The following is a 27,445-nucleotide window of genomic DNA, read 5'->3' on the forward strand; positions in this document are numbered from 1 at the left end:
GACCCAGAGCCTCCCCTAGTCCCGGCCACTCTCCTGAGAGGAAGGAACCGGGAGGGACAGGACGGCGGGGCGGGGCCTGCCACCCAAAGTCCCCAGCCCCGGGACGTCACGGTCCCAGGTGCGTGTGCGACGAGGGGCGGGAGTCCACCGCGCGCCTCCCTCCTCTAAGGAATTCCCACCTCGGGCGCCAGCAGCTCGGGCGGGCTCACGGTTCCATTTTCCTCGCGGCGGCCGCACCTGGCACCGCGCCCCTGGGTAGGGCGGCGCGGCGGCCGCGGAGAGCGGCCCTCGGGGCGGGAGCTTCGGGGCGGGGCCGGGGGCGCGCCGGCGGGGACGCGGGGGAGCGGCGGTGAGAGCCCGGCGAGCGGCCGGAGGCGAGGGCGCGGCGGAGGCGGGGACGCGATGGCGCGGAGTGCGGAGGGCGCCGCGCTGCTTCTCCTGGTAAGTGCGGGCAGCGGGGACGCGGCGCCCCGGGCGGGCGAGGACGAATACGCGGGCGGGCGCCGGGCTCGCGCCCTGACCTGTCCGCCTGCGCCTGAGCGGAGCCCGGCGCCGGGCGCTCCTTCTTTGCGCCCCGAGGTGGGGAAGGGCTGGGCAGGCTGTGGCGAGCCCGAACCTCGAGGCTTCGGAAAAGTCGCTGGGTCTCCGCGGGCGTGTGGGAACCCGCCTGAGGTTCTGCTTTGCTGGCCGCCACCCTCCGGCCCTAGCGCCTCTTCTGGCTGTGGTCCGTCGGTGTCGTGGGCCCGGAGCACCTTCCCTGGAGATCCGGGCTTTGTCTGCAGTCTTCTCCCTCCGACGGACAACATGGACGCAGGGGAGAGCGCGGCGGTGCCTTCGTGCGGCGTCGGGCGGTTCTGCACCGCCCGGTCCGCGGCAGTGAGCCGGAGAACCCGAGAAAGGCCCGGATTCCTAGACGGCTACAAAGGGCCCAAATAGGGTTTTCTAAAAACGCATCTTACGGAGTTTAATTTGTTGTTGTTGTTGTTGTTAAAGCCACGTTACTGTCAAAATCACCCACATAAAGGTAGTTTTAACCTAAAGTTCACAGAGTGGGTGTTCTAAAGCTGTTTCCGGGAGTTAAAGGTAATGTACATATGTAATAGTTCGAAGATTTTTTTTTCTTCATTTTAAAAGGTGACAAACCGAAGTGCGGCGGCACAGTCACGTTGGATTTTCAGACTTTATTAACGAAAAGGGCTTGAACCACTGGAAAAGGTCTCTAGAGCTACATTTCTTGTGCTTGGTTTCAGTGCTCCTATTAAGTTTTAAGTTTCTTTTCTCTGTTTGGTAAAGGAATTGCACAGGGCTAAGAAATGTGTGGGGCTTTGCTAAATGGGTTTTGATAAACTGAGTTATTCTCCTGATGTAAGTCCTGAGACTTAAATGTTCAGAGAGATTAGATACAAAGCCATACTCAGTTTTCTTATATAATGGTTAAAATTCATTAAAAACAACACAAGTTCATTCTCTTGTATTTAAATTTCTAACTTCCGGGGCACCTGTGGGCTCAGTAGGTTAAGCGTTTGCCTTGGGCTAAGGTCATAGGTCATGATCCCAGGGTCCTGGGACCCAGCCCCCAGTCGGGCTCACTGCTAAGCTGAGAGTCAGCTTCTCCTGCTGCCTGCGGCTCCAGACTGCTCATGCTCTCACACTGTCTCCCTCTTCCTCTCACAGAAATAAAATCTTTTACAAAGTAATTAATTAATTAAATAAAGTTCTAACTTCCGGAAGAGTATCTTCTCTCTCTCCCAGAATTGCAAATGGAGGGGGAAAAGAAAAAATACACACACACACACACACACACATATTTATTTAGTAGTATTAATACTAGTTAATTATGTTAATATATATTTTTTCCTGTTTTGTGTATGTGTGTATATCCCAGAAAAAAAAAAAGATAACTAATCCAATCCAGGAATTTTAGTGAAGTCTCACTGGAATAACATAATTAAGACCTCCAGACCTTTGGCACACCAGTTCATTTTCAAGCTCTGTTTATCCATTTCATTTTGCTGAAGTCATTGAGGTAATTTTCAGTCAAGTTCATTTTGTTAATAAAACTTTACTGTGACTGGCCTCTGGAATAATAGAGCAACTAATTTTCTCCTTGTGATACCTCTTGGCTAGATAGAATACCAACCTAACATAGCACCTGGCTTACCCTGAGGGTTAAATATTAAATTCCTTTCACATAGGAAAAGAACTGCCTTAGTTCTCAAATGGTATACCAAGCAGGCCAAGTCATGTATATTTTTGGAGAAATAGCTCATAATTTATGCATATTTTCTGTTTCAGCAATCCAATATTTTTACTCTATCAGGCAATAATTGACTTCTTTATGAAGTGATTATAACTAACTGAACTGGAACAGATTCTAGACTATTATTTGTATTTTCTGCCATTTTTTAAAAGATTTTATTTATTTGATGGACAGAGATCACAAGTAGGCAGAGAGGCAGGCAGAGAGAAGGGAGGAAGCAGGCTCCCTGCTGAGCAGAGAGTCTGATTCAGCCTCCATCATGACCTGAGCCAAAGGCAGAGGCTTAACCCACTGAGCCACCCAGGTGCCCCTGTTATGCTTTTTGTGATATAAATTTGAGTATGTTTACCTTTGGTCAAAGAACAATGGACAGTTCTCCCCACACCCCCACACCCCCAGCCCTGCCCCCAGGTGTTTGAAGTTGAAAGTTTACTCTTTGGTAAAGAATGGAAAGCAACTCATCTGTCAGAAGGAGTTCTTGAGAAAATGAGTCATTTATAGAAGGGAATATAAATTGTATTCTGTGCGGGTCAGAGTTCAGTTACAGATAACAGAATTCATTCTAGCTAGTTAAAGCAAGAAGGGATATATTTCAGGGCACTAAGTTGATTGCGTGAGTATAGAAAGGATTGAGGAAATAGACTTCATTTTGAGTTGTCAGTAATGACTTCCAAGCCACACAGCCAAACCCAAGTACTTAGGGAGTTGCCGTCTCTCTTGTGATCAGAAACCACCAACTGCCAATCCCACAATGCAGAAATTGCCATGATCTGGATGCTACCTTTGCTGCCAGGTCCAGAACCATGCGTATTTACTAGGAGGCATGCCAACTAAATGTACCAGGACCCTGCCTCTTGGCACCCATTAATCTAATGGTAGACACTGAGACAGTAATAAGATTGGGGCAAAAACCCAACTGCGTCCTACATACTAGGCTTGCCAGTATGCATATAGCTTCTACTTCACTTCCTTCTTTCAGATCTTATGTAAAAGCTGATTGGTTGAACCTAATCACGTTGAGAACTTTGTAGCTGCAAGGGAATCTAACCTTTGGTCTTTAGCTTTCCTTTGCAGTTCAGGGAGACACTCAAGGAAGGAGACACTGAGTGGCCCCACACAACTATCACACAGTCATTTAGGCCAACTCTATCAAAATGGAAAATAGAAACAATTGCATGACAGTCTTTCCTCTTCGAAAGTGTTTTACCTGAGACCTACCCACTACCAAATGCTTCACAGATAGAATTCAGAGGGTCCTTAGACATGGCTGGGAATAAATTACATATCTATGTTTACTAATCTCTATCTGAAATTTAGCATTTCTTTAAATCATGAGTATAAGAAAGACCCTGCCTTAGCATTAACAGTACCTGTGACTTTGTCACAAATATTGTCATATCGTACTATAGTTACCTGAAAATACCATTTGTTCTCATCACTAATAGACTTCTAAATCTTATTGTTAATGTATTGATAATGAAGAATGATGTCACTACATCGCAAATTGATGTTTCTTAAATTCTGACCATTTCAGTGTAATGGAATTCATTCATAATCCAATGGGTTTTTTTTTTATTTTATAAATTTCAAAATATTATTCTGAAAAAGGGTCCATAGGCTTCACCAGACTGCTAAAGAGGGTAGACTGCTAAAGAGGGGGAGATTTTCTGATGGTTGCCTCTGTTTTGCCTTTGACTAATTAAGCTTGTTTTTAAAAACCAAACTACATTTTAAGGATTCGGTGATAAATTGTATTATGAACAGTCATATCTACTGGTATATTAGTTTGCTAGGGCTGCTGTAACAAGGTACCAAAAATTGGGTGGCTTAAAATGGTAGACATTTATTGTCTCACACTTCTAGATGTTAGAGGTCTGAAGTCAAGGTGTCAGCAGAGCTATGTTCCCTCTGAAATCTATAGATTTCCTTCCTTGCCTCTTCCTAGTGTTTGGCGGTTTGCCAGCTATCTCTGGCATTCCTTGCCTTTTAGACACCTCACTGCCATGCCATCCTCCAGCTTCACGTCACATTCTTCTTCTATGTCTTCTTACCACCTTACCTATGCACATTCATTTGGCCTAATTCTCCGCCATCTTAGACATGCTTAATGAGCTAAATTAAAATCCCCATGGTTGAGGTCCAGAAATATGTATTGATAGAAACTTTGCAGCTAATCTAATTATTAGATAGGTATAAGAGTGGGAATTACTGGTCTAAGTTTTACAAAACAGTTTAATCATGAATGAGGCATACAAATATTTATATGGAAAAAAATTACACATTGACTGGGGATTTTTTTAAACTGCCAAATTATAGAAAAATCAGAAACCTTAACTAAAATCATAAATGAGCTTTAGATAAATTTGAGCATTTCTTAATCATAGCTTTTTCCCCCCTGTTTTTTAAAGTGCTACAAATTAAGAGCTGAATAACACTTTCCAAACATATTGTCCATATATAAGAGATTATTTTCTTAGTTAAGGTTATCTTAAAATAACAATTGTATACCACATATGACATTGTACTATTTTTGTTTACTTCAAATTATTAAAAATTATTGAGATTGTTATTAGATGCAAAGCTTAATGATTAAAGTAAAATAAGCTAAGAATATCAGGATTTATATTGTAGTCTAAATGGGAATATGGTAGTGCTCATAAGAAGAGGAACTATGTAGAAACTAACCATATAGGACCACTGTTGAGTAATGCCTTGCTCAATTTTAAGCATACTAGACATTGGGAGACCATGAAAAAGCCAGACATGTTCTGCCATCATGGTGTTTATGGTCTAGTAAACAAGTAAATGGCTAAATTCCAATTGGGTTATAGTAAGGAGAGTAATGATAAAACAACAGATAATACCAGGAAGCCTACAGAAGGAACTCCAACACTGAATATCCCACCAATATCTGAGAATACTTATAAATTAGTGAGAAGATGACATGAAGAGAAGAAAGGGGAAGAATTCTAGGTAGAGAAAAGAGTATATGCAAATATACTGAAGACATGGGTGCATGGTTCTTTGGAAGAAGAGAAGGAGTTCATTGTAGGTGGAACATACAATGTGAGACAAAACCCATGCAGAAAGATGAGTGCAGCCTTCTTGATACCAAGGGAAGCCACAGAAGGCAAATATACATATTTAGGGAGGCTAATAAGGCTAATAATGCTAGTAAACATATTTAGGGAGGTGTTCAAATCATTAAGAAAATAAAACACAGATTTTGGTTGAGTTGGTCAGAAAAAGGTCAAGAAAGAAGTGATAGTAGTTGACTAGTTAGAAACAGTTTTTCCTTATTTTTCTTTTTTTTTTTAAAGAGATGTTCCAAAATTTGGGGTGTTGTGATCCAAAACAGGCAGAAAAGTCCAGAGAGTACAGTGGAGGGAGGGTTTAGCCTGGCAGGAAGGTTGGCTTGGGAACAATGATTCTCAAGAAAAATTTGGGGGACAGGGGTTTGGAAGGTGCATTTTGGTTGTCACAAGGCCCAGGATTATATTGATGTTTAATACCCAAATCCAGGGATGCTAAGCCTCCAGCGTTCTTCAGAACCGTCAAGGAGAATTGGCTGCTCATAAATATTTTTTCTTCCTGGAAATGCCAATAGCACCCCCATTGAGAAGTGGTGATAGACAAATAGTGAGCTTCTAATGAGGGATTCATCTTACTTATCTCTATTCTCTTTTGAAAATCCAAATACTCTCTTATCAGTCAAGTGGGTACTGCCTGGCTGATTGGAGAATGAGAGGGGAGATTTGGGTAGAAATGAAATGAGAAAAGAGTTCAGGTTCTCCCTATCCTAAACTACCTCCATCCCATTATTCTTTCAAGTTCCCTACAAAGCAAACCAATTAATCAATCAATCAATCAATCAATAAAACTGGGAGGTGGCAGTGTAGGAAGATCCTGATCTCACCTCCTCCCACAGACACAACAAATCTGCGACTGTATAGGAAATAATTCCCTGTGAAGGGGGCCTAGAAATTAGGTCAACGGAGCCTCCACAACAGGGGACAGCAACAAGATAGGTAGAAGAGGACAACCGTAGTACAATCAGTCATATCTGTAATAGTTAGTTAATGAAAGTACAAAATAAGAATATCACATCAAAAACATAAAACAAGGGGGCGCCCGGGTGGCTCAGTGGGTTGGGCCGCTGCCTTCAGCACAGGTCATGATCTCAGGGTCCTGGAATCGAGTCCTGTGTCGGGATCTCTGCTCAGCGGCGAGTCTGTTTCCCCCTCTCTCTCTGCCTGCCTTTCTGCGTACTTGTGATCTCTGTCAAATAAATAAATAAAATCTTAGGGAAAAAAAAAAAACATAAAACAAGGAGGGGTGCAAAAGTGTAGTGCTTTTAGAAAGCATTTAAACTTAAGTGACCACCAACTTAAAATAGATGGCTATGTACATAGGTTGTTATATATGAACCTCATAGTAACCATAAACCAAAACCTATAATAGATACACAAAAAATAAAGTGAAAGGATTCCAAACAACACTAAAGAAAATTGCAAATCACAAGAGAACAAGAAAAGAAAGGAACAAAGAATTACAAAAACAAGAAAACAACAGAATGGCAATAAATACATACCTATCAATAATTACTTTAAATGTAAATGGACTAAATGCCCAATCCAAAGACAAGGAGTAGCTAAATGGATAAAAAAAAATACCAGTGCCTGCCCATATGCTGCCTACAGAAGACTGATTCACTTTAGATCTGAAGACACACACAGACTGAAAGTGAAGAGACAGAAAAACATATTCAATGTAAATGGAAGCAGAAAGCAAGCTGGGGTAGCAATACTTGTATCAGACAAAATAGACTGGTGTAACAAGAGAGAGAGGTGTAACAAGGTGTAACAAGAGAGAGAGAAAGGTGTCACATAAAGGGGTCAATTCAACGAGAAGACATATTGCTTGTAAATATGCATCCAACACAGGAGTACCTACATATTTAAAGCAAATGTTAACAGACAGATTGGGAAATTGACAGTAATACAATAACAGTAGGGGATTTTAACACCCCACTTACATCAATGGATAGATCATCTAGACCCAAAATTAATAAGGAGACATTGACCTGGAATGATGCATTAGACCAGATGGACTTAATAGATTATTACAGAACATTGCATTCAAAAACAGCAGAAGACACATTCTTCTCCAGTGCACATGGTACCATTCTCCAGGGTGGACCACAAGGTAGGCCACAAAACAAGTCTCAGTAAATTTAAAGTTGAAATCCTATTAAGTATTTTTTTCTGACCACAGTGGTATGAAACTAGACATCAATGGCAAGAAGAAAACTGGGGAAGACACAAACACATAAACACTAAAACATGTCACTAAACAAGCATTGGGCCAATTAAGAAATCAAAGAGGAAATCAAAAAGTACCTTGGGACAAATGAACATGAAAACACAATGTTCCAAAATCAATGGGATGCAGCAAAAGCAATTCTAAGAGGGAGTTTTACGACAATAGAAGCCCACCTCAGGAACAAGAGACATTTCAAATAGACAATTTAACCTTATACCTAAAGGAACTAAAAAAAGAGGGGCACGTGGTTGGCTCAGTCAGTTAAACATCTGACTTTGATTTTGGCTCAACTCATGATCTCAGAATTGTGAAATCGAGTCCTGCTTCAGCCTCTGAGCTGGGCACATAGTCAGCTTAAGATTTCTGTCTTCCCTAACCCCCTCTTCAAATAAATAAATAATTCTTTTAAAAAAGGAGGGGGAGGGGAAACTAGAAAAAGATCAGAGCCCAAAGTTAGTAGAAGGAAGGAAATAATAAAGATGAGAGCAGAAAAATAAAATAGAGATTAAAAAAAAAATAGAAACTGAGAGCTGGACCTTTGAAAAGATAAACAAAATTGACAAACTCTCAGCCAGACTCATCAAGAAAAATAGAAAAAGGGTCCACATAGAATCAGAAATGAAAGAGATGTTAAAACCAATAGCACAGAAATACAAATGCTCACAAGAGACTACATGAACAATTCATATGCCAACAAATAGACAACCTAGAAGAAATGGATAAATTCCTGGAAACATACAGTCCTCCAAGACTGAGAATGTAAATTGGTACAGCCACTATGGAAAACAGTATGAAGGTTCCTCAAAAAATTAAAAATAGAATTAACTATGTGATCTGGCAATTCCTCTTCTAGGTATTTATCCAAAAATATATATGCACCCCAATGTTCATTGCAAGCCAAGGAATGGAGGCAGCCTAAATGTCCATCAATAAATGGATGCAGTGTGTGTGTGTGTGTGTGTGTGTGTGTGTGTAATGAAATATTACTCAGCCATACAAAAGAATGAAAGCTTGCCATTTGCAACAACTTGGATGGACTAGAGGATATTATGCTAAGTGAAATAAGTCAGACAGGTTAAGACAAATACCATATGGTCTCACATATATGTAGAATCTAAAAAATGAAACAGAAGCACTCTTAAAGAGAAAAACTGATGGTTGCCAGAGGAGGCTGGGAGGTTAAATGAAATAGGTAAGGGGAGGATTAAGAAGTACAGTCTTCTGGTTACAAAATACATAAGACTATATTCTCTACCCTGTACATAGAGGATATAGTCAATAATATTGTAACAACTTGTATGATGAGAGCTCCTAATTGCCTAGGCTTGTGATGATCATTTCATAATGTATATAAATGCCAAATCACTATGCTGTATACATGAAACTAATAAAATATTATATTATCCATTATTCTTCAGTGAAACATACTTTAAAAGCTAAAAATAAAAACATTAAATTAAATTGCCCTTATCCACTCTCTCATCTTAGAGATCTACTCTCTTTAGCCCCTGAAGGTGCTAGCTGAAAAGTTATGCAAGATACCTAAGTCAATCATCATATTTTAATACTGTAAATCATCTCTTCTTTCAAATATCTCCTTTCTTTGCTTCCATAATACTCTACTGGGAGTTCTGTCACCTCTAGGAAGCTGCAGTGGCTCTCAGCTCCATTTCTAGCCCGGCACTTTAGAGGGGCATGCTGTACACACATTACCGGTAAGATATCAGATATGAGTGGGAGACAGGGGAGGTGCAGAGTGGGTGGTAACAGCTGAGGCTGGGAGAGTGCTGCCTTTAGGAGAGAGTGAGTGTAACCCTTGCCACCCTTTGAGCCATAGTGCTTTACTCTTTATTGTCTAATATCTTTCCCCAGCATCTAAGCCTAGCATGTCTACAACTATGCTCTGAAAATTGCATCCCTCTAGCCACTCAGACTTAAAATTTCAGTATCTCTGACACCTTCCCCTATCCTCCACACATAGGGCATTGCCAAGGATTAGTTGGGTCCTCTGGAATGTTTGGCTTTACCCATCCATCCTCCTGCCATTACCCTATGCTTGTCCTCATGCTATCTCCTCTGGCTTATTACTTTAATGTTCAGACTGTCTTTCATCTTACACAGTACTGCCAGAAAACTTTCTAGAGCTCTAGTGTTAGAGCATCCCTAATCAGAAGCTGTCGTAAAGAATCGTAGTATAGGGGCTCCTGGGTGGCTCAGTGCGTTAAGCCTCTGCCTTTGGCTGGGGTCATGATCCCAGGGTCCTGGGTTCAAGTCCCATATTGGGCTCTCTGCTCAGCAGGGAGCCTGCTTCCCCTCCTCTCTCTCTGCCTGCCTCTCTGCCTACTTGAGATCTCTGTCAAATAAATAAATAAAATATTAAAAAAAAACATTGGAAAAGCAGGTAAATGGTTATGACAAATCATATAATGTATTGCATTCAGACTTAAAGTATGTAGTTTACCTAAAATTCAAATTCAGAATTGAAAAATTAAAGTTCAAAATACTGTTTTTCTTGGCTATTGAGGTTTTTTTAAGTATCAACTGTGAAAACAAATGCAGTTATATATTTAGTTTTTGAATAAAGCTACTCTAGGAATTGTGCTTACATATCAGTCATATATAAGTTGAATAAAATATCAACCAGTATGTTGCATATAAATATTTTAGCTGGGATTGTCTAAATAAAGTATAATATTTAACCATTAAAAAAGAAATTTTAGGGACTCCTGGGTGGCTCAGTGGGTTAAGCCACTGTCTTCGGCTCGGGTCATGGTCCCAGAGTCCTGGGATCGAGCCCCAAATCAGGCTCTCTGCTCCGCAGGGAGCCTGCTTCCTCCTCTCTCTCTGCCTGCCTCTCTGCCTGCTTGTCATCTCTCTCTGTCAAATAAATAAATAAAATCTTTTAAAAAAAAAAAAAAGAAATTTTATAAAGACTACCTCCCCTCAAGAATAAAAAATTTAGAAAAAAAGAAGATTAAGAGTATGGTAGGTGAAACTGTAACCTAAATCTAACCTACATCAGGTTGATCAGGGAAGTTCACCAAAATCACTGGTCCACTCTTATTGCACTGTGTCATTTAAACTTTTCTGAATTTATAAGTTTCTGCCACTACAGAGGCTCTGCCATGACTTTCTTGGGCCTACAAAGGCTGTACTATGAACCAGACCTCTAGCTTTAGTTTAGATGAATAGAAAAGTCAGGGTATGGGGTCAGTGGAAATAAGCAAGTAGCATCCATGACCCTCATCTCTTTTTATTTCTTTTGGATTATTTTAGTTAAAGCTGCAAACACTTTAGGAATGGATTGGGGATAAACCAAGGATCCTTAGGGCAGTTTCTGATTTTGGCTTCCATATAGTAAAATGGAGAAATGAAGAATTTTAAAACATTTTTGCTTCATGGGAAGAGTGGGTGAGAAAGGGAAATAACACAGTTGTTTCTGTGGTTATCCAGGGGGTGGGCAAGAGTTTGAAGAACAACAGCAGATGTATGAGAGATCATCTCTATTTGAGTCCTAAAGATTGTCTACTGACCTCTAAAGTTAATTCTGGCTGAGTGAAAGTAATAAGCCATTAGACTGTCCCAGAGTTGAAAAAGCTTTTAAACTACTTTGTAGGGGCACCTGGGTGACTCAGTGGGTTGAAGCCTCTGCCTTCTGCTCAGGTCATGATCCTGGGGTCCTGGGATCGAGCCCCACATAGGGCTCTCTGCTCAGCGGGGAGTCTGCCTCCCCCCACTCTCTCTGCCTGCCTCTCTGCCTACTTGTGATCTCTGTCTATCAAATAAATAAAATCTTAAAAAATAATAATAAATGAACTACTTTGTATCCCTCTACAGTTCATCTGTAGTAAGATATTTATTGGTCTGAGTTATGAAAGCTTAAGGGGTCACCTCACCATTGACTTGGAAACATGGAAGAAAGCTTCAAGATCATCTCCTCCAGATCAAAAACATAGCAGTCAGGGGGAGCTGTCATCCCAGGACTCATAAGTCCTCCTGGATTCTGCTTATTATATCATCAAGGTGATTCAGAGCAGGAAGTCTTCTCTAAGAGTGCAAGTCTTGAGAACAAAAGTACATTGATTGATAGTATTTTTGCAGTGATGTTTGACTTTCCCTCTTCTCTGCCAAAAAAAAAAATGTCTTGCCAGATACCAGGTAGACCAGTTTTAACAAGTTGCACAGCATCCAATGGTAAAAATAAAAACTTGTTTTTAACTTCACTAAATTGTATTGGAGGATTTTTCTGTTTCATCTAAAAACACTAATTCTTCGGGTAGAGAAACTAGAAATTAATTTTTCATCTTTAGTCTTAAAGGCATGTTGTATATGACACTTTCCTGTCACCAAGTTCCTGTGAGAAAAAAAAGCTATGGATTTCATACTTGGGAGAAACCATAATGATCATCTTGTCCAGACATTCTTCCAATGTTTGAAACCCTTTTATGACATCCCCACAGGACGTCACTCAAACTTACAGAGCTGGAAATGTTCAAAGCGAAGTAGGAAGGAGTGGGGATGGAGGACAGAAGTCAGAAAATGTCAGTTATTCCATTTATGTTCTCAGCAATATGCTACCAGTTGAGAAATTTACATAAATCTACAGTGCTCTGAAATTTGTAAAACTTTCTTGACTCGAGTATTAAGATAACTTCCAATCAGAGACCCAAGTTCTAAATCAGGGTTTCTGAACCTCAGTACTTTGTCATTTGGAGCCAGATAATGTGTTGGGAGAAGCTGTCCTGTGCCTTAGAGGATGTTTAGCTACATCTCCGGTCTCTACCCACTAAATGCCAGTAGCAGCTCACTCTCGTTTGACAATCTCTCCACCCTCCACAGGAGTTTGATGGCAGAAAATTGTCATGTGCTTGACTTCAAGGTGCACATCAATTTCTGTAACTTTTTAGTGTAACACATGGAAAAGTGTACATATCACAAGTGTATTGAATTTTCACAAACTGAACACAGCGAGTGATCAGCAATCAGATCAAGAAACAAGATTACCAGCACCCCAGAAGCTCTGATATAATCTCCACTGACTCACTCCCCTCTTACAGCACCAGCCTTGATCACCAAAACCATTCCCACCTCATGCTTGGCTCTTCCATTTGCAGGAAAGTTGGCCTAACTTGCTCCCCCATTCTATTCAATCTCTATGAAGATAAAACCTCTTCTGAGTTCCTCCTCACAGTCCTAAATCACTCCACCACCCTGTTCCAGCTTTAATTTTCTTTACAGTTGTCACAACGGATTCTTGTCTATTTCTCCATCAAGTAAGAATCCAAGAGGATAAGAACATTGTATTAGCATATTATAGGAGCTCAAGAAATTGAAGGCATGAGTGAATCCAAATTTCAGAAATTTTAAGATGAGGAGAATGCAAGTCATAGAATTAAGGAAATCCCGTCGTAGTATGCCAGTCACTGCAATAATTATAGTCCTATATTATTTCTTTTAGTAATGCACTATAAGCCTGCAACCTGGCTATATCATGTTGCTTTCAGATTCAAGTAAAAAAACCCAACTGAAAGTAGATTAAACAAAAAGAATATTTAATATAATAAAAAGTGGTGCAGAATTGGGGTGGCTCTGATTTTGACCAATTTTGTACCTCAAAGATATTACAGTGTCAGTCTCATTTCTCTGTCATTTTATCAGCCCTCTCCATGTAGTCACAGATGGCTCCATTCCAAATGCCATGAGATTGCTCAACAATCTCCAGAAGCAGGTAAAAAGAGAGGCTGTGCATTTGCATCTCTTCGCATCAATGAGGAAAGCCTTTTCCAGACTCTCCAGTTATTTCATTGGCCAGAATTCTATCACACATTGTTATAGGTTGAATGTTCTCCCCCTGCCTCCTCCCTGCCCTGAAGTCCCGTATTGATGCCCTACCTCCCAAGGTGATGGGATTAGTGCCCTTATAAGAAGAGACATGAGAGTTCAAGTTCAAGCTCTTGCTCCTCGTGTGAAGACATAGCAAAAAAGCTGCTCTCCACAAGTCAGAAGGGACCCCTCACTGGGAATTGACCCAACCAGTACCTTATCTTCGACTTTCCAGCCTCCATGACTATAAGAAACCAATTTCTGTTGTTTAAGCCACGCAATCCATAGTATTTTGTTATGGCAGCCTTAACTGATTCATACACACATTTACGCCTAGTCACCATCAAAGTGAATGAGACTGATGCTTTGGCATATACCAGTCATTACTCAGCTAGCAGGGGCTATTTGCTACCTGAACAAAATGGGGTTCAGTCAATGCTAAAATGGCAGGAAATGGCAATTAGCCATACAATTGAAAATGTCTGCCACCCATGTATTATGTTACAGATAAGGAAACAGATTAAAGCAATTTATTGATCAGAATTGGGATTTTAATCTAGGTATGACTATTTCCAAAGTCATGCACTTTCCACCAAGTGACACCACTTCCCAAAGATAATTAAAATAGTCACTTTTGTAATAACCAAGTTAAGAAAAGCTCTATCTTTATGATTCCCCTGATAAAAGTAACAGAGACAGGAAACAATTTTGTAATGTGTGTGCTACATCTGTATCCAGATCTTGGCTTCTCAATACCATCCTCCCATATTAGAAATCAGGACTTCTTGGAGAAACGGCTCATTATAAAGCTGGGATGGGAGAAGTATAAGATAACCCTGGAGCATCTTGTGATGCTAGACAGTGGGGAAGAGTTAAAAAAACAGAAAGATGGGAACATGTCAAATGTAGGAACAGAATCTAACCCGAAAGATCTTCCAGTGCCCAAAGCTGGAACTATTTGAACAAAATTAATAAAATAATATTGGTTTACAACCCACAGATTAAAATAAATAAATAAATAAATATATGTTTTTAAAGATTTTATTTATTTATTTGACAGAGATCACAAGAAGGCAGAGAGGCAGGCAGAGATAGAGGAGGAAGCAGGCTCCCTGCGGAGCAGAGAGCCCGACGTGGGGCTCGATCCCAGGACTCTGGGATCATGACCTGAGCCGAAGGCAGAGGCTTTAACCCACTGAGCCACCCAGGCGTGACTATATTGATATAAATGATTAAACAGATAAAGACATGAGGGAAGAAGAGAGCTTTCTTGCCAAAGAATTCCAAGTAATATGTATACATGTCTGTCGTAGGAAGTGAGACTTAGTCTCTCTCCTCCCTCAGTCCCCAGCCCAAAGATGAGCTAGCTTTAGTGACTCACTTGTGTGGAATAGAGGAGGGAAGGGGAAAAGTGATAACTTAATAGTGGAGAAACCTGCAAAGTCTACCTTCTCCAATAATGTCGAATGCATATCATTTACCCCGATGTAATGTGATGACAAGGGCACTTCATAGCTCCATGGTATTCTTTCCAAAAACACATCCCTGACCTAATCATGAAATAAACCAACAGATAAAACAAAACTAGAGGACATTTTACAGGATACTTGGCCAATATCAAACTGCCAGGATCATCCACAAGGACAGACTGAAAAACAGTCACAGACCAGAGTAGACATTCCAAATCCAGTCTGGGTTCCTAAATGGAGGCTGGAAGAGAAAGGACAGTTAAAGGGGGGAATGATAAAATCTGGGTAAAGTCTGGAATTTAGTCAACTCTGCATTATATAAATATGCCAATGTCAATTTCTGAATTTTTTTTAATTTTTTTAAAAGATTTTATTTATTTATTTGACAGAGAGACATCACAAGTAGGCAGAGAGGCAGGCAGAAAGAGAGGGAGGAGCAGGCTCCCTGCTGAGCAGAGAGCCCGATGCGGGGCTCCATCCCAGGACCCTGAGATCATGACCTGAGCTGAAGGCAGAGGCTTAACCCACTGAGCCACCCAGGCGCCCAATTTCTGAATTTTGACAAGTGTACAATAGTTATTTAAGATGTCCTTGGGGGAAATGGGTAAGGGAGCTCTGTACTACCTTCGCAACATTTGTGTAAATTTAATGTTAGTCCCTAAATTTCAAAAATATATTTTTTACTTTTTTACAGTTGTGGGTTTGTTTTTGTTGTTGTTGTTTTTAAAGATTTTATTTATTTATTAGACAGAGAGAGATCATAAGTAGGCAGAGAGGCAGGCAGAGAGAGAGAGGAGGAAGCAGGCTCCCCGCTGTGCAGAGAGCCCAACACGGGGCTTGATCCCAGGACCCTGAGATCATGACCTGAGCCGAAGGCGGCGGCTTAACCCACTGAGCCACCCAGGCGCCCGTTGTTGTTTTTAAGTAGGCCCCATGCCTAGTGTGGAGCCCAGTGCCGGACTGGACTCACAACCCTGAGATAAGCCCTGAGCTGGGATCCAGCATTGGACACTGAACTGACTGAGCTATCCAGGTGCCCCTAAAAAATCCATTCAGATGATTGGAACTTGGTGTTGTTTTGTGGATGGTCATTGTACCATTCACTCTTCTTTTATATATATTTGCAGTTAAAATTGCTTCATGTTAAATGCATGAAATATAAGATTCTCTGCATTACATATTAGTAATTAAGAATGACAACATTTCTTGTGTTAATACTGAGATGGCAATGAATAAGTCGAACTTCATTGTCTTTGAACAAACACCTGATACTCTGTCACATTCTACAACCTTGCTGTTCAAGAACTGGCATGTCAGCATCCCCCGAGAGATGGTTAGAAAAGCAGAGTGGATTAATATTTTAATCTCAGTCAGATAAAAAGTGGGGTCATCTAAAAGTGAGTGGGTTCAGAGGTGTTGTCCATGCCATGGGGGTAGTCTGCTGAAGTGTGGAATGGTATAATAGGGCTACTATACAAAGATAAGGCAACTATATAATTTATGGTCTGAATGAGCACACCTTTGAGATTGAAGGAGTTACACAGGTGGGATGGCCACATGCCCACACAGCAGGCACCATCCAGATTATCCTGGGCAAAAGTAAACAAATGGCCATCATAGAAAGAAGTCACCACCTCTGTGGAGGGAGCAGCTATTAGAAAGTGAATGGATGTATGGGTCCATTCAGCCTCTAAGACCCTATCTAGCATTGTTGCCAGTACAAGGCCAGAAGCAAAGAGATTAACAGTCTTACAGAGTTGGGGAAAATGTGAGGCAGTAATATTAGAAAGTCAAGAGAATGAGGGGTCTGAGAGTCACTGACAATGTCAGTGGAATGTCTGACAATACTAGCATTGTTTAATAGAGTCGTCTGCAGTGTTGGGAATGTTTTCAAGCCACTTGCCTCGTGTGGATAATGAGCAAATGAATTATTAATTAAAAATAATTTAAATGTAAATAGCCACGTGAGGCTACCATGTTAGAAGGAACTGGTTTAGGGGTGTCTGGGTAGCTCAGTCAGTTAAGCATCTGACTTCCACTCAAGTCACGATCTCCAGGTTCTCAGATCAGGACCCGAGATGGGCTTTAACCCACTGAGCCACCCACGTGCCCCTCTTTTCTTGGTTCTTATCAAGCACTGTCACACTTTGGGATTAATCATCACACAGAACTAAATACAGTTATTCTTATTCTAAAACCTGCACAATACGGGGGCGCCTGAATGGGTTAGTCAGTTAAGCAGCCAACCCTTGATTTTGGCTCAGGTCATGATCTCAGGGTCATGGGATCCAGCCATGTCTGGGGCTCCATGCTCTGTATGGAACCGGCTTAAGATTCCTCAAGGCCTTTAATGGAAAGTTATGTGGGTCCGTGAGAACACAGGATGGAGCATTCTTGTTTTTGTTTTTCAACTACTGTGTTCTGAATTTCCTGGAAGAGGCAGTGTGGATCAAGAAGAAGTAGATTCCTGTCTCTGGCCAGAGAAAAAAATTAATTTTTTTTTTAACAAAAGAGGATAGTAATGGTGGTGGTTAAAGCTTTTTTTAAAATATTTATACTATTTTAGGTAGTAAGTTATTAACAAATATTTAAACCGAATTGAATGATAAACTAAACAACAAATAAATGATCTTATTTTCCAGATCTTCTTTAACTTTGGAAATGGACTCCATTTAGAGGTAAGGAACCGAGGGGATTATTTCTTTCTTTTGAACTCAGAGGCTTAATTTAATGGAAGACAGTTTGGCTATGCCTTACCAGATTAAAAATGTACACTCCCTTAGACTTAGCCATTCCTACTCAGTCGAGTGCACAGAACATATATCCAGAGATGTTCAATGCAATATTTTGTGACAATCAAAATGTTCATTGATAGAATGGTAAAACAACTTATGGTACATGAAGAATGTCCATGATGAGGTATTGAATGAAAGATCAAGGGGCAGAACAAGATGTATGTTATAATTCCATTTTTATAGGACAAAAAGCTTTATACATGTGCAACTGTATGGTCATAAGATAAGATGATCAAGCAGTTACCAGTGAATATGCTGAAGTGTGAGAGAAAAAGTAGAATAAAGTTTTATTTTTACACTGTAAACTATAATGTTATTTTGCTGTTTTGTTACATAATTTAATTTTTTGAGTTGTAGAAAAATGTTTTCAACTAAAAATAAGACAAAAAATAATGACCTAGTGATAACCATTATTTCTGGGGGGAAAAAATGTTATGTAGAGCAACAAAATAAGATGATAAATCTAGTATAAAAATGATTTCTGATCTTAGTATACTAGGTCAGTTGTATCGAAATTTTCCTTGCATAAATGTTTTTCTGTAAAGCCCAACTGAAAATATATAGAATAAATCTTTTCTACTCAAAGTTCTTGAAAACAAAAGATGGATAATTTTATCCTTTATGTCATCCTTCAAACAATAAATTCATTAACTGACAATTTCACTAGGTTTTAGTTAAATTGCTACCACAGGTTAGTTACTAAGATTTAGTTTTAAAACATGGGATAATTCATTTTTAAACTATAAACCACCACGGGAAAATGAAACTTCATTTTCAGTAAGGAAAGAATTTTGACACACTATATTATTTTTTAATTTGCCAATTTGTATGGTCGCTCAATTACTCTAGGCTGTTAAAAGAACAATCCAACAATCATAAATCTTGAAAAGATCTGGTTGGCTTGATTGATTGATGAATAGGGAAGCATCCAGTCTAGGAAACAGTTGTACAAAGCAGGAGGGTTTTATAGACTAAAGCCAGCAAGAATAGGAAGTTACATTGGGTATTTGTTGATTGGGTAGAGCAGAGTCACTCTGGAGCTGGGGCAGATGAGATAAGGTCCTGAGCAGGTTAGTGCTGACCGCTTGGCCTAGGCCTTCCTTTTCTGGGAGGGCCAAGCACAGAAATTTAGTTAGGTTCCAATGTATTAATGCAGGGCTTGTCATGGGTGACTCCATCGTGGGCCTTAGTCTGGACACTTTAATAAGCCTTTTTTACTCTTCAGTCTGGGAAATCTGTTGTAACTGATAAAAGCAAAACCATACTGTTCTACCGGTGTAGAGACGATTTCCTGAATGCCTATGGGGTTGGTCAGAGTGTACGTACTTCCTCTTGGAAAATGAAACCTGTTAAGAAGTAGGAAATGTATACCTTAAGATTTGCATAACTCTTTTTAAAGTCTTAATAAATTACAGAATACCATACTGTTTTAGGATACTTAATAATTTTTTTGACAATATTTTATTGTTGTAGGTCTTAAACCCAGGAAATGAACATACTCGGCTTCCTAAACACACTCACTTAGGGCGGCAAAAGCGGTCCTGGATCACCGCCCCTGTGGCTCTTCGGGAAGGAGAGGATCTGTCCAAAAGGAATCCGATCGCCAAGGTACCTTCTACAGGAAAAGAGGAAATACATGTATATTACGGAAATATAGTGGGAGAAGACTTTTATGTTCATTTTTAAATTCCAGGAAAATGATACAATGTACCTACTGAGTCTTGTAATATTCTATTGGATTATACAATGTGGGGCTTCAGTTCACCTAAGAGTCAGAGATCTGACACTAGTTGAATCTTTCTTTAATTGAGAGGGCTACAGTACTCAAAAGAGGGTGTTCTAGGGAGAGGAGGAAAGATTCTTTCACTAGATTCTCTGACTGGTGCCCTATAATTTGGAGTGACAGAAGACAGATTAACAGGAGAATAACAAAGAAGTTGATTAATGTGTGTGCTGCTCCTATAACACACGGGAGTACCCAGGGATGAATAATTCAAAGGTCTGGTTAGAATTGGGGCCTAGAAAACATCTTAGCAAAGCAACGGTAAACTTTTAGAGAAGTCACAAGACAAAGGAAAAGGTCCTTGAATCTCTACGGGTGGAAAATTATGGGGAACAAGTGATAGGGAAAGGCTAGTTAATACAGTTACTTATGTGGATGCGCCGGTGCCATCTCTAAGCTGATGAGGGTCTAACTTGTTGTCTCTGATAATTAAATTTTGTCCTTCCTGGTAGAGAAGGGAGGGAGAACTCCTTTACAAATGTATGGCCTGCTTTGAGGCACGTAGGGGAAAGACCGAGAACTTCTGTTGAATCTGCTTTTCAGTTGCTCAAAATACTCCTACACTGAAGTGACACATTTGGGGACAGCATATTCTGCCACCCTACATACAAAAAGTAATTTTCAAAATGAAAAGAACTGGTATCTAATAGGGAGGGTGACCATACATCCTTGGAGGGTACCAATTTTCCTGGCCTAATAATTAATAGCCCTCTTTCACTCTCAAAGTGGCATATTTTTTGATAAATTAGATGGTAATCCAGCTAGTATATATCTCAAACTTAGCATGTGCACACCTGAACCCTTGATTCTTTTCCCCTCAAGTTGTCAGTTCTACCCATTTCAGTCAATGGCACACAATTCTATCCAGTTTTTCAAAAATGTAGCAGGTACTGTCAGTTTCTACCTCCAGAATATATTCCAGATCTGCTCACTTCTCTCCATGGTCACCCCCATGGTCCAAGTCAGTGTCATCTCTGCCCTGCGTTAGCAGAAGGACCCCTGACCTTGTCCGCCTGCTTCGCTTTTGCCATCCCCCACCCTGCCACAGCCCATTCTCTAGAAGGCAGCCAGAGTGATCTTTTAAATAAAAGACAAATCAAAGCATGTTCACCCCCTTAGTGAAGGCATTTCAATGGCTTCCTGCTGCAGTGGAAGGAATGTTCTTTACTGTGACCTGTAAGAGCGCTAATACAAGACCTCCTCTCCAACCTTGGCTCCTATCACCCGCCATCTCCCCCTCTCCTACATCCCTAAACCAACACAAACTCTTCCCAGCTACTCACCCTGTGCCCTTGCTGTTTCCTGTGCCTGGAATCCCCTCCGCACAGATACCTGCAGTATTTCATAGCATCAAGCCTCTGCCCAAGTGTCATCGCCTAAAAGATCTTGTTCCCGATTCTGCCTCACCCCATCTCTCTATCCCTTGACTCCCATTTCAGCCTGGTTATAGTGCATTCCACTCTATGTCATGCCATACATTCTTACTGGCTGTCTGGCTCCTTTGGTAGAGTGTAAGCTCCCAGGGGGCAAGAGCTTAGTTCTTAGGCTCACAGCTCATGCCCTGTACCCCAAGCAGTGCCAACATCCACTGGGGACTCAGCAAACATTTGTGTGAATGAATACATGTTCATACCCAAGTGTTATCTTTATCTTTCCAACATTATAAATATCGTGCATGAACAGCTCCTTCTAAGGAAAGGCAGCTACAGAAGACGATTTCCTCTCTCTAGCAATCTATGTTCTTTTCATAAAAGCCTTCTAAAATCCAAATTTTTAATTGTGGCTTTACATAATAGGATGTATATAAGCAACTAAGTTTGCTGGTTGGCTTTGGTTTTCTGAGGTGTTTGAGTCATTCATACATTTTCTCAATAAGTTTTTCTAAACTGCATTGATTTTTTGGGATTCAATAAGCATTAGTTGTTCTTAGTAATTTTAATTACATGAATGGTTACATATGTAAAATTTACATAAAAAGTTGTTACATATGTAGAAATTACATAAAAAGTAAAAGATCTTATTAAATTTCCTCAACTTTCCAAATTCTCTATGTAGAGATTATACTGTCAACAGTATAATATTCTCTAAATCTTAAAATATTCATAAATATGTGTATACTTACATACTCTTAAGTATATACATATATATATAAGCAAACCAACAGTTATGTCCACACACAGTTTTGCTTTATTTTTAACTTAAATAGCATGATGTAATATATAATTAGTACATGAAGATCTAGAATTCTTTAGAAATACTATATATATACACACACACACATATATTTATACATTTTTATATACATATGCATATACTTGGCAAAAAACAGAGACAGAGAGAAGAGAAAGAGAAAGACAAACAGAGACAGAAGCTCAGTGAAAGGTAATCATGGACTGCCCCAGGTTCACCATTCCACTTCAGGAGCAGAGCTGGTGTGGCAGGAGGTTGGAAGCCCCTGTCTGCTGTCTCCTTGGTCATTCCTAGCAGATGTTCCCCAGCCCTAGTGCATGTTGGGAAATCTAGAGGAAGGAAGTGTAACTATTCCGAGATTTCAGGACAAAGAAGTGACCGGGTAGGTGAATGGTGATGGCTTCTTCTACGATGTCTGAAGAAGAAAGTAAAGAACTAGTAGGGGGCCACAGAGACCCATTTACTAAGTATGAATTACAGACAGGAATGAAGTTTTTCTAGAAAAAGAAGATGACGACTACAGAAGGCATTTGAAATGGGTTAGATGCATGAATTTCCTGAGACATTCTAAGCAGGAAAGGCACTTGACTTTTTTAATCCTTCTATGGAAGGATGCCTTATTCATCCTTTCCAGATCGAACGGACTTATAGAGGTAATTTTGACACTGCAAGAGGCGGAGAGGGTCAGAGAGAGAGGGAGAGAGAATCTCAAGCAGATGTGTTACGTGGATGGAGCCCAACGTGAAGCCCAACACCGGCTCAATCTCAGGACCCTGAGCTCATGTCCTGAGCCAGAATCAAGAGCTTAACTGACTGAGCCACCCATGTGCCCTTCCTCATGTGCTAAATTTAAAAATCTGTCCTCCCAAGGTATACCCTTAACGGTACCTTAGTTTTATAGCAACTGTAAGAGGTAGGCAGTGGTATCTCTCCACTTTAGTGAGAGAAACACTGAGGCACAGAGAGGTTAAGTAACTCTTAGTATCACGTAACTAGTAAGTGGCTGAGACAGGATTTGAACCAGGTTCTCTGACATCCGCACATCTTCTCTTGAGTGCTTGTATCTTCCCTTCCTATCAACATTATGACAACTTTGGAGGGAAATTTTCCATTAAAAATATGTGCATGTAAGTTACAGAGAGTTTAACTTGGGGTATTCTTCTGTTATTTTTATGTTAGATACATTCTGATCTTGCAGAAGAAAGAGAACTAAAAGTTACATACAGATACACTGGAAAAGGGATCACAGAGTCACCATTTGGCGTGTTTGTCTTTAATAAAAACACAGGAGAATTGAACATCACCAGGATTCTTGATCGAGAAGAAACGCCAAGTTTTCTGGTAGGAAGAATTATTTTACTTTAACTAGTTTGTAGTTTTTCTTTGGTGTAGTTATAATTTGTTTTTATATTGTAGTAATTTAATTACCTTAGCTTACATTTAATCTCTTCTATTATTTATGTCATGATTTCAGCTAGTTGGTTATGCTTTGGATGAAAGAGGAAACAACCTTGAGAAACCATTAGAACTCCGCATTAAAGTTCTTGATATCAATGACAACGAGCCAGTGTTCACACAGGACGTCTTCGCTGGGTCTGTTGAAGAGTTGAGTGCCGCAGGTCAGAGTTTGTTAGTTTTATGAATGAGTATCACTCCACCCCGTCATTTTAACCCCATTATGTAACTGAACACTAAATCCTATATCTTAATGGAGACCCACAGGACACATGGTAATAAACCTATCGCTCTAGGTTTGCAACGCTTTTTCTGTGATAAGTTCTAAAGGCTTTACATGGCTTTTTTTTTTTTTTTTAAACCCTCAAAACAGATAGACAGATGGATGGAACAGGTTAGGTTTCTGTAGCCACTATGCTGCCTTGTAGCTGGAAAGCAGCTGTAGGCAACATGTAAATAAATGGGTGTGGCTATGTTGCCATAAGATATTATATACAGAAACAGGTGGCTGTGCTGGCTAACAGTAGTTCACTGACCTTTGGCTTATGTTAGGTCTCTTGTCAGGTTTATTGATAACATGGTCCAATGCAGTAGTCCATGTGAAGGCTTGCAGGAGAGATTTCTCCTTGATCATGATCTAGAGAACAGCTGTTCTTTTCCTGAATTGTTTGTATTTTACTAAGCATGTATTTGTACCTGTTCATCCTTATTTCTTTGTATTAATCACTAGAGCTATTAGAAATAAATTTGCAGCCTTGCCCTCTTCTTATCTTTCTTATTTCTGCACCCATTCACACTTACTTTCTCATCCAATTAAAGTTTTTCATCTTGGTAAACTGTGATTTTTATAAGCACTTAAAATCCTTTTGTGAACAGGCTGAAATTATAAAGAGAATAATAATGTACATGACTTGTGCTTAAAGTTGAGTTTCAACTTGGACGCCTTTGTTTCTGATGCCAGATACCCTTGTGATGAAAATCAGTGCAACAGATGCAGATGAGCCCAATACTCTGAATTCTAAAATTTCCTACAGAATCGTATCTCAGGAGCCTGCTTATCCTCCAGTGTTCTACTTAAATAAAGACACAGGGGAGATTTATACAACCAGTTTCACTTTGGACAGAGAGGTAAGTTAGTATTTTATGTTGCTCATCTTTTAAATGCTAAGTTAGTATTTTATGTTGCTCATCTTTTAAATGCTAAGTTAGTATTTTATGTTGCTCATCTTTGAAACCCTTCTTTATCTCTCTAGGCTTTCCTTTCTGTTAATTTATTTTCTAATTTGCTTACTATCTTGTATATTCTTCATTTATAGGATAACTCCTACAAATACCCTCTTCTAGCAAGGTGAAACCGATATCAAATGAGCCATCTGTGGCCATTGATCACTTAAGGTGTGATTCATCCAAACTGAGATGTGCTATAAATATAAAAAAGTCACCAACTTGGGAAGACTTAGCCTGAATAAAAAATGTAACATTCTACCTTAGTAATATTCTGTTGATTGCATGTGAACACAATATTTTAAATCCCCATAGGTAAATAAAATGTATTTGTTTAAAATTAGTAGTATCCCCTTTTTTTAAAACTTTAAAATTTGGCTATTAGGAAACTTAAAATTACATAAGGACAGCTCTGTTCTGGGGCCTCTCCATGCAGGATTCTGTTTGCGATAGCATCGTAAAGCAATGTTCTGTAATTTGTGTTTCTGTAAATAAGCATCAGGAGTCTCCTCTATTGCTAATACAGAACAGAGACTGACACAGGAGGCCTGCTCGGGATAATAGAAATAGTCGTAAAGGAAAGAATTGTTGTAAATCCCAAACTGGAGGAAATTTTCAATAGGATTCCTGGACAGACTATTCTCAAACATTTCTCTTTTTTATTTCTAACTGAAAGGGAAAATTTTGGGTCAAAACAGGAAATGGGAGATTTTTTTAAATGCTACATACATGAAGGTTTTAACAGTGTGTACGAGGAGAATGTGGATGATCCTAAGAACACTGTATTGTCATCAGACATAAATCGTCGTCCGGGTGCAGTCACTGTATTTTGTATTACTTGGGAAAATCATTTCCTTTTGCCCGGAGAAGGAGAAGATTGTGCCCAACATTGCTGACCAGATCTTTATGAAATTAATATTATTATTCCTGAAAGTCTACTCTGTACCTTTTCACATAAAATTAGAATGGAAAAGTATTATTTTTAACTATCCTGATTTGTGATAAGCTGTTATCTTTGAAATAGGGCAAGTTTAGCCAATAACGATGCCTGTCACTTATTGGGCATCTACGGTGTGCCAAGTGCTATTCGAAACCTTTTACATAGATTAATCCATTTAATCCAACTAAAAACTCTGTGAGGCAGGTCCTCCCTATTATCCGCATTTTACACAGAAGGAAACCAAGGGTCAAAAGGATTAAGTGTATTTACAACACAGCTAGTAAGTGACAAAGTCAGAATTAGAATCCAAGCAACTGGCTCTGGGGCCTCAGTTGTCCTGACTCGCACTGGGCGGTTCTGTCCCACACAGGACCCCCATGCACTGGACCTGGCTGCCCCCGCTTTTTCTTACACTCTAGCTACACCGAATGGAGCCATCATAAGGGGACTGTGGGGAAGAGAAGAGCTCACTTTGGAGTGGCATGTGAGACACCGTTCTCCAAGACAGGTTCTCTAAGAATCATAGCTCTCAGAAAGTCTGGATAAAGTCAACCACATTTTTTCCTCGCAGGCCAAGTTTTCTTGGGGACTAGGTTTTCCTTGCTTAAATCTTAGCTAAAAATGAAGAACCAATTCCTACTGCAGTCACCCCTGCCCCAATCACTTTCTTGTAGGGCAGACTGCATTTTGAATGGCACTTCCTTGCACACAGACTATTTTAAGGAGAGACTCATTTCCTGATAATGTCGCCAATGACACATTTAAGAATTTGACTACCAGCAACTTGTCTAGGCTTTTTCTGGCCTCTAGAAATGCTCTGACGGCAAATCAACAGCATCTTCACATGAATAACAGATCATAAAATGTATTTGTGAATAAAATATACTGTGGTTCCTTCTCTTGATGATGAAATGAACTAGAAAGACAGATTTGGGAGTGACTCATTTTCACCCCAGATGGATATTTTTCATTGCCTTGCAGGAACACAGCAGCTATACTTTGACAGTAGAAGCAAGAGACGGCAATGGACAAATAACAGATAAACCAGTAAATCAAGCTCAAGTTCAGATTCGTATTTTGGATGTCAATGACAACATACCTATAGTCCAAAATGAAATGGTAACCGTTATTTTTATAACAGATGTATTCACTTCCTCGTATTTTAGTCCTACCTACAAATAGATCATTACATTTGTGTTACACTAAAACAAAAACCCTGTGTTCATGTTTTGCAGGCTGAAAAGGTAGAAATTGAAGAAAATCAAGCCAATGTAGTAGTGATGCGCATAAAAGTGTTTGATGCAGATGAAATAGGCTCTGATAATTGGTTAGCAAATTACACATTCGTGTCAGGAAATGAAATGGGTTATTTCCACATAGAAACTGACACTCAAACTAATGAAGGAATTGTGACTCTTATCAAGGTAAGTATTTTGTGTTCAAAATTGGAATGGGAAAAGTTGGTGCAGAGGAAGAAATGATTGTATTTTGAGCCTCAAACACTTATGAGTGCTTTTTACATACTCAACCGACACCACGACTGTTTGAGATTGGAGACCCCCTATTTGCCAAAGTTCTACAGTTACTAAATGGTCGCACTACAGTCCAAATTCAGATCAGGGGACTTGAACCCTAATCTGACAACATGTTACAGAATCATTATTGCTCAACACACTTACCGTCTTGCTTGCAGCCTGTGTCTGACTAGAGCTTCCTTACCTCATGACCTCTTCTTGCCTCTACAAAGTATCCACAGTTTACTATGTCTTTATTGATCAACTTGTCGTAAAGCCAGACCTCACCAATAGTGTGTAAAAACAAAAGCTCTAATTACTTGACAAAGCTCAAATCCAGTTGTCGTTATGCTTAAATATGCCTAAGAGTCACCTTGTAAAGTTACGTGTCCCAGATACAGATTCCTGGGCCCTGCAATCAAGTCTGATAGGATGGAGCTCAGGAACTTGCCTTTATAACAGAAATCCACTTGTGATTCTAATGTTTAGTATGAGGGTCACATTTTGAAACACAGTATTCTAACTTCTAGTGCTTAATTGAATCAGTGAAAGAAAAATAGTCCTATTAAGCATATGGGTCTTATACATTTGAAATTTATTACCCTCACAGAATTTTTTTAAAGCAAATATTATAATTATAGGATGGATTTTTATCTAACATTATAAGTAA

At 39.9% G+C, this 27,445-nt stretch overlaps 1 protein-coding gene and 1 long non-coding RNA gene across 2 annotated transcripts in view; one reads left to right on the top strand and one right to left on the bottom strand.

Annotated features, from left to right (window-relative positions):
• Nucleotides 1-312, bottom strand: part of LOC132023549 (uncharacterized) — a 54,529-nt gene extending 54,217 nt beyond the window's left edge. Inside the window, exon 1 of the long non-coding RNA XR_009405985.1 lies at nt 180-312. This is a non-coding gene — a long non-coding RNA (uncharacterized LOC132023549). The remainder of the gene's footprint in view (nt 1-179) is intronic.
• A 20-nt stretch (nt 313-332) lies between these two features.
• DSG2 (desmoglein 2) overlaps nt 333-27,445 on the top strand; it is a 44,671-nt gene continuing 17,558 nt past the window's right edge. The window contains exons 1-8 of the mRNA XM_059409403.1: nt 333-441; nt 17,517-17,552; nt 19,143-19,277; nt 22,822-22,983; nt 23,117-23,261; nt 24,059-24,225; nt 26,243-26,380; nt 26,497-26,685. Coding sequence (XP_059265386.1) covers nt 403-441; nt 17,517-17,552; nt 19,143-19,277; nt 22,822-22,983; nt 23,117-23,261; nt 24,059-24,225; nt 26,243-26,380; nt 26,497-26,685 — 1,011 coding nt within the window. The 5' untranslated portion in view covers nt 333-402. The remainder of the gene's footprint in view (nt 442-17,516; nt 17,553-19,142; nt 19,278-22,821; nt 22,984-23,116; nt 23,262-24,058; nt 24,226-26,242; nt 26,381-26,496; nt 26,686-27,445) is intronic.

Source organism: Mustela nigripes, chromosome 8 (genome assembly GCF_022355385.1).
Source record: "Mustela nigripes isolate SB6536 chromosome 8, MUSNIG.SB6536, whole genome shotgun sequence".
Taxonomy (NCBI): domain Eukaryota; kingdom Metazoa; phylum Chordata; class Mammalia; order Carnivora; family Mustelidae; genus Mustela; species Mustela nigripes.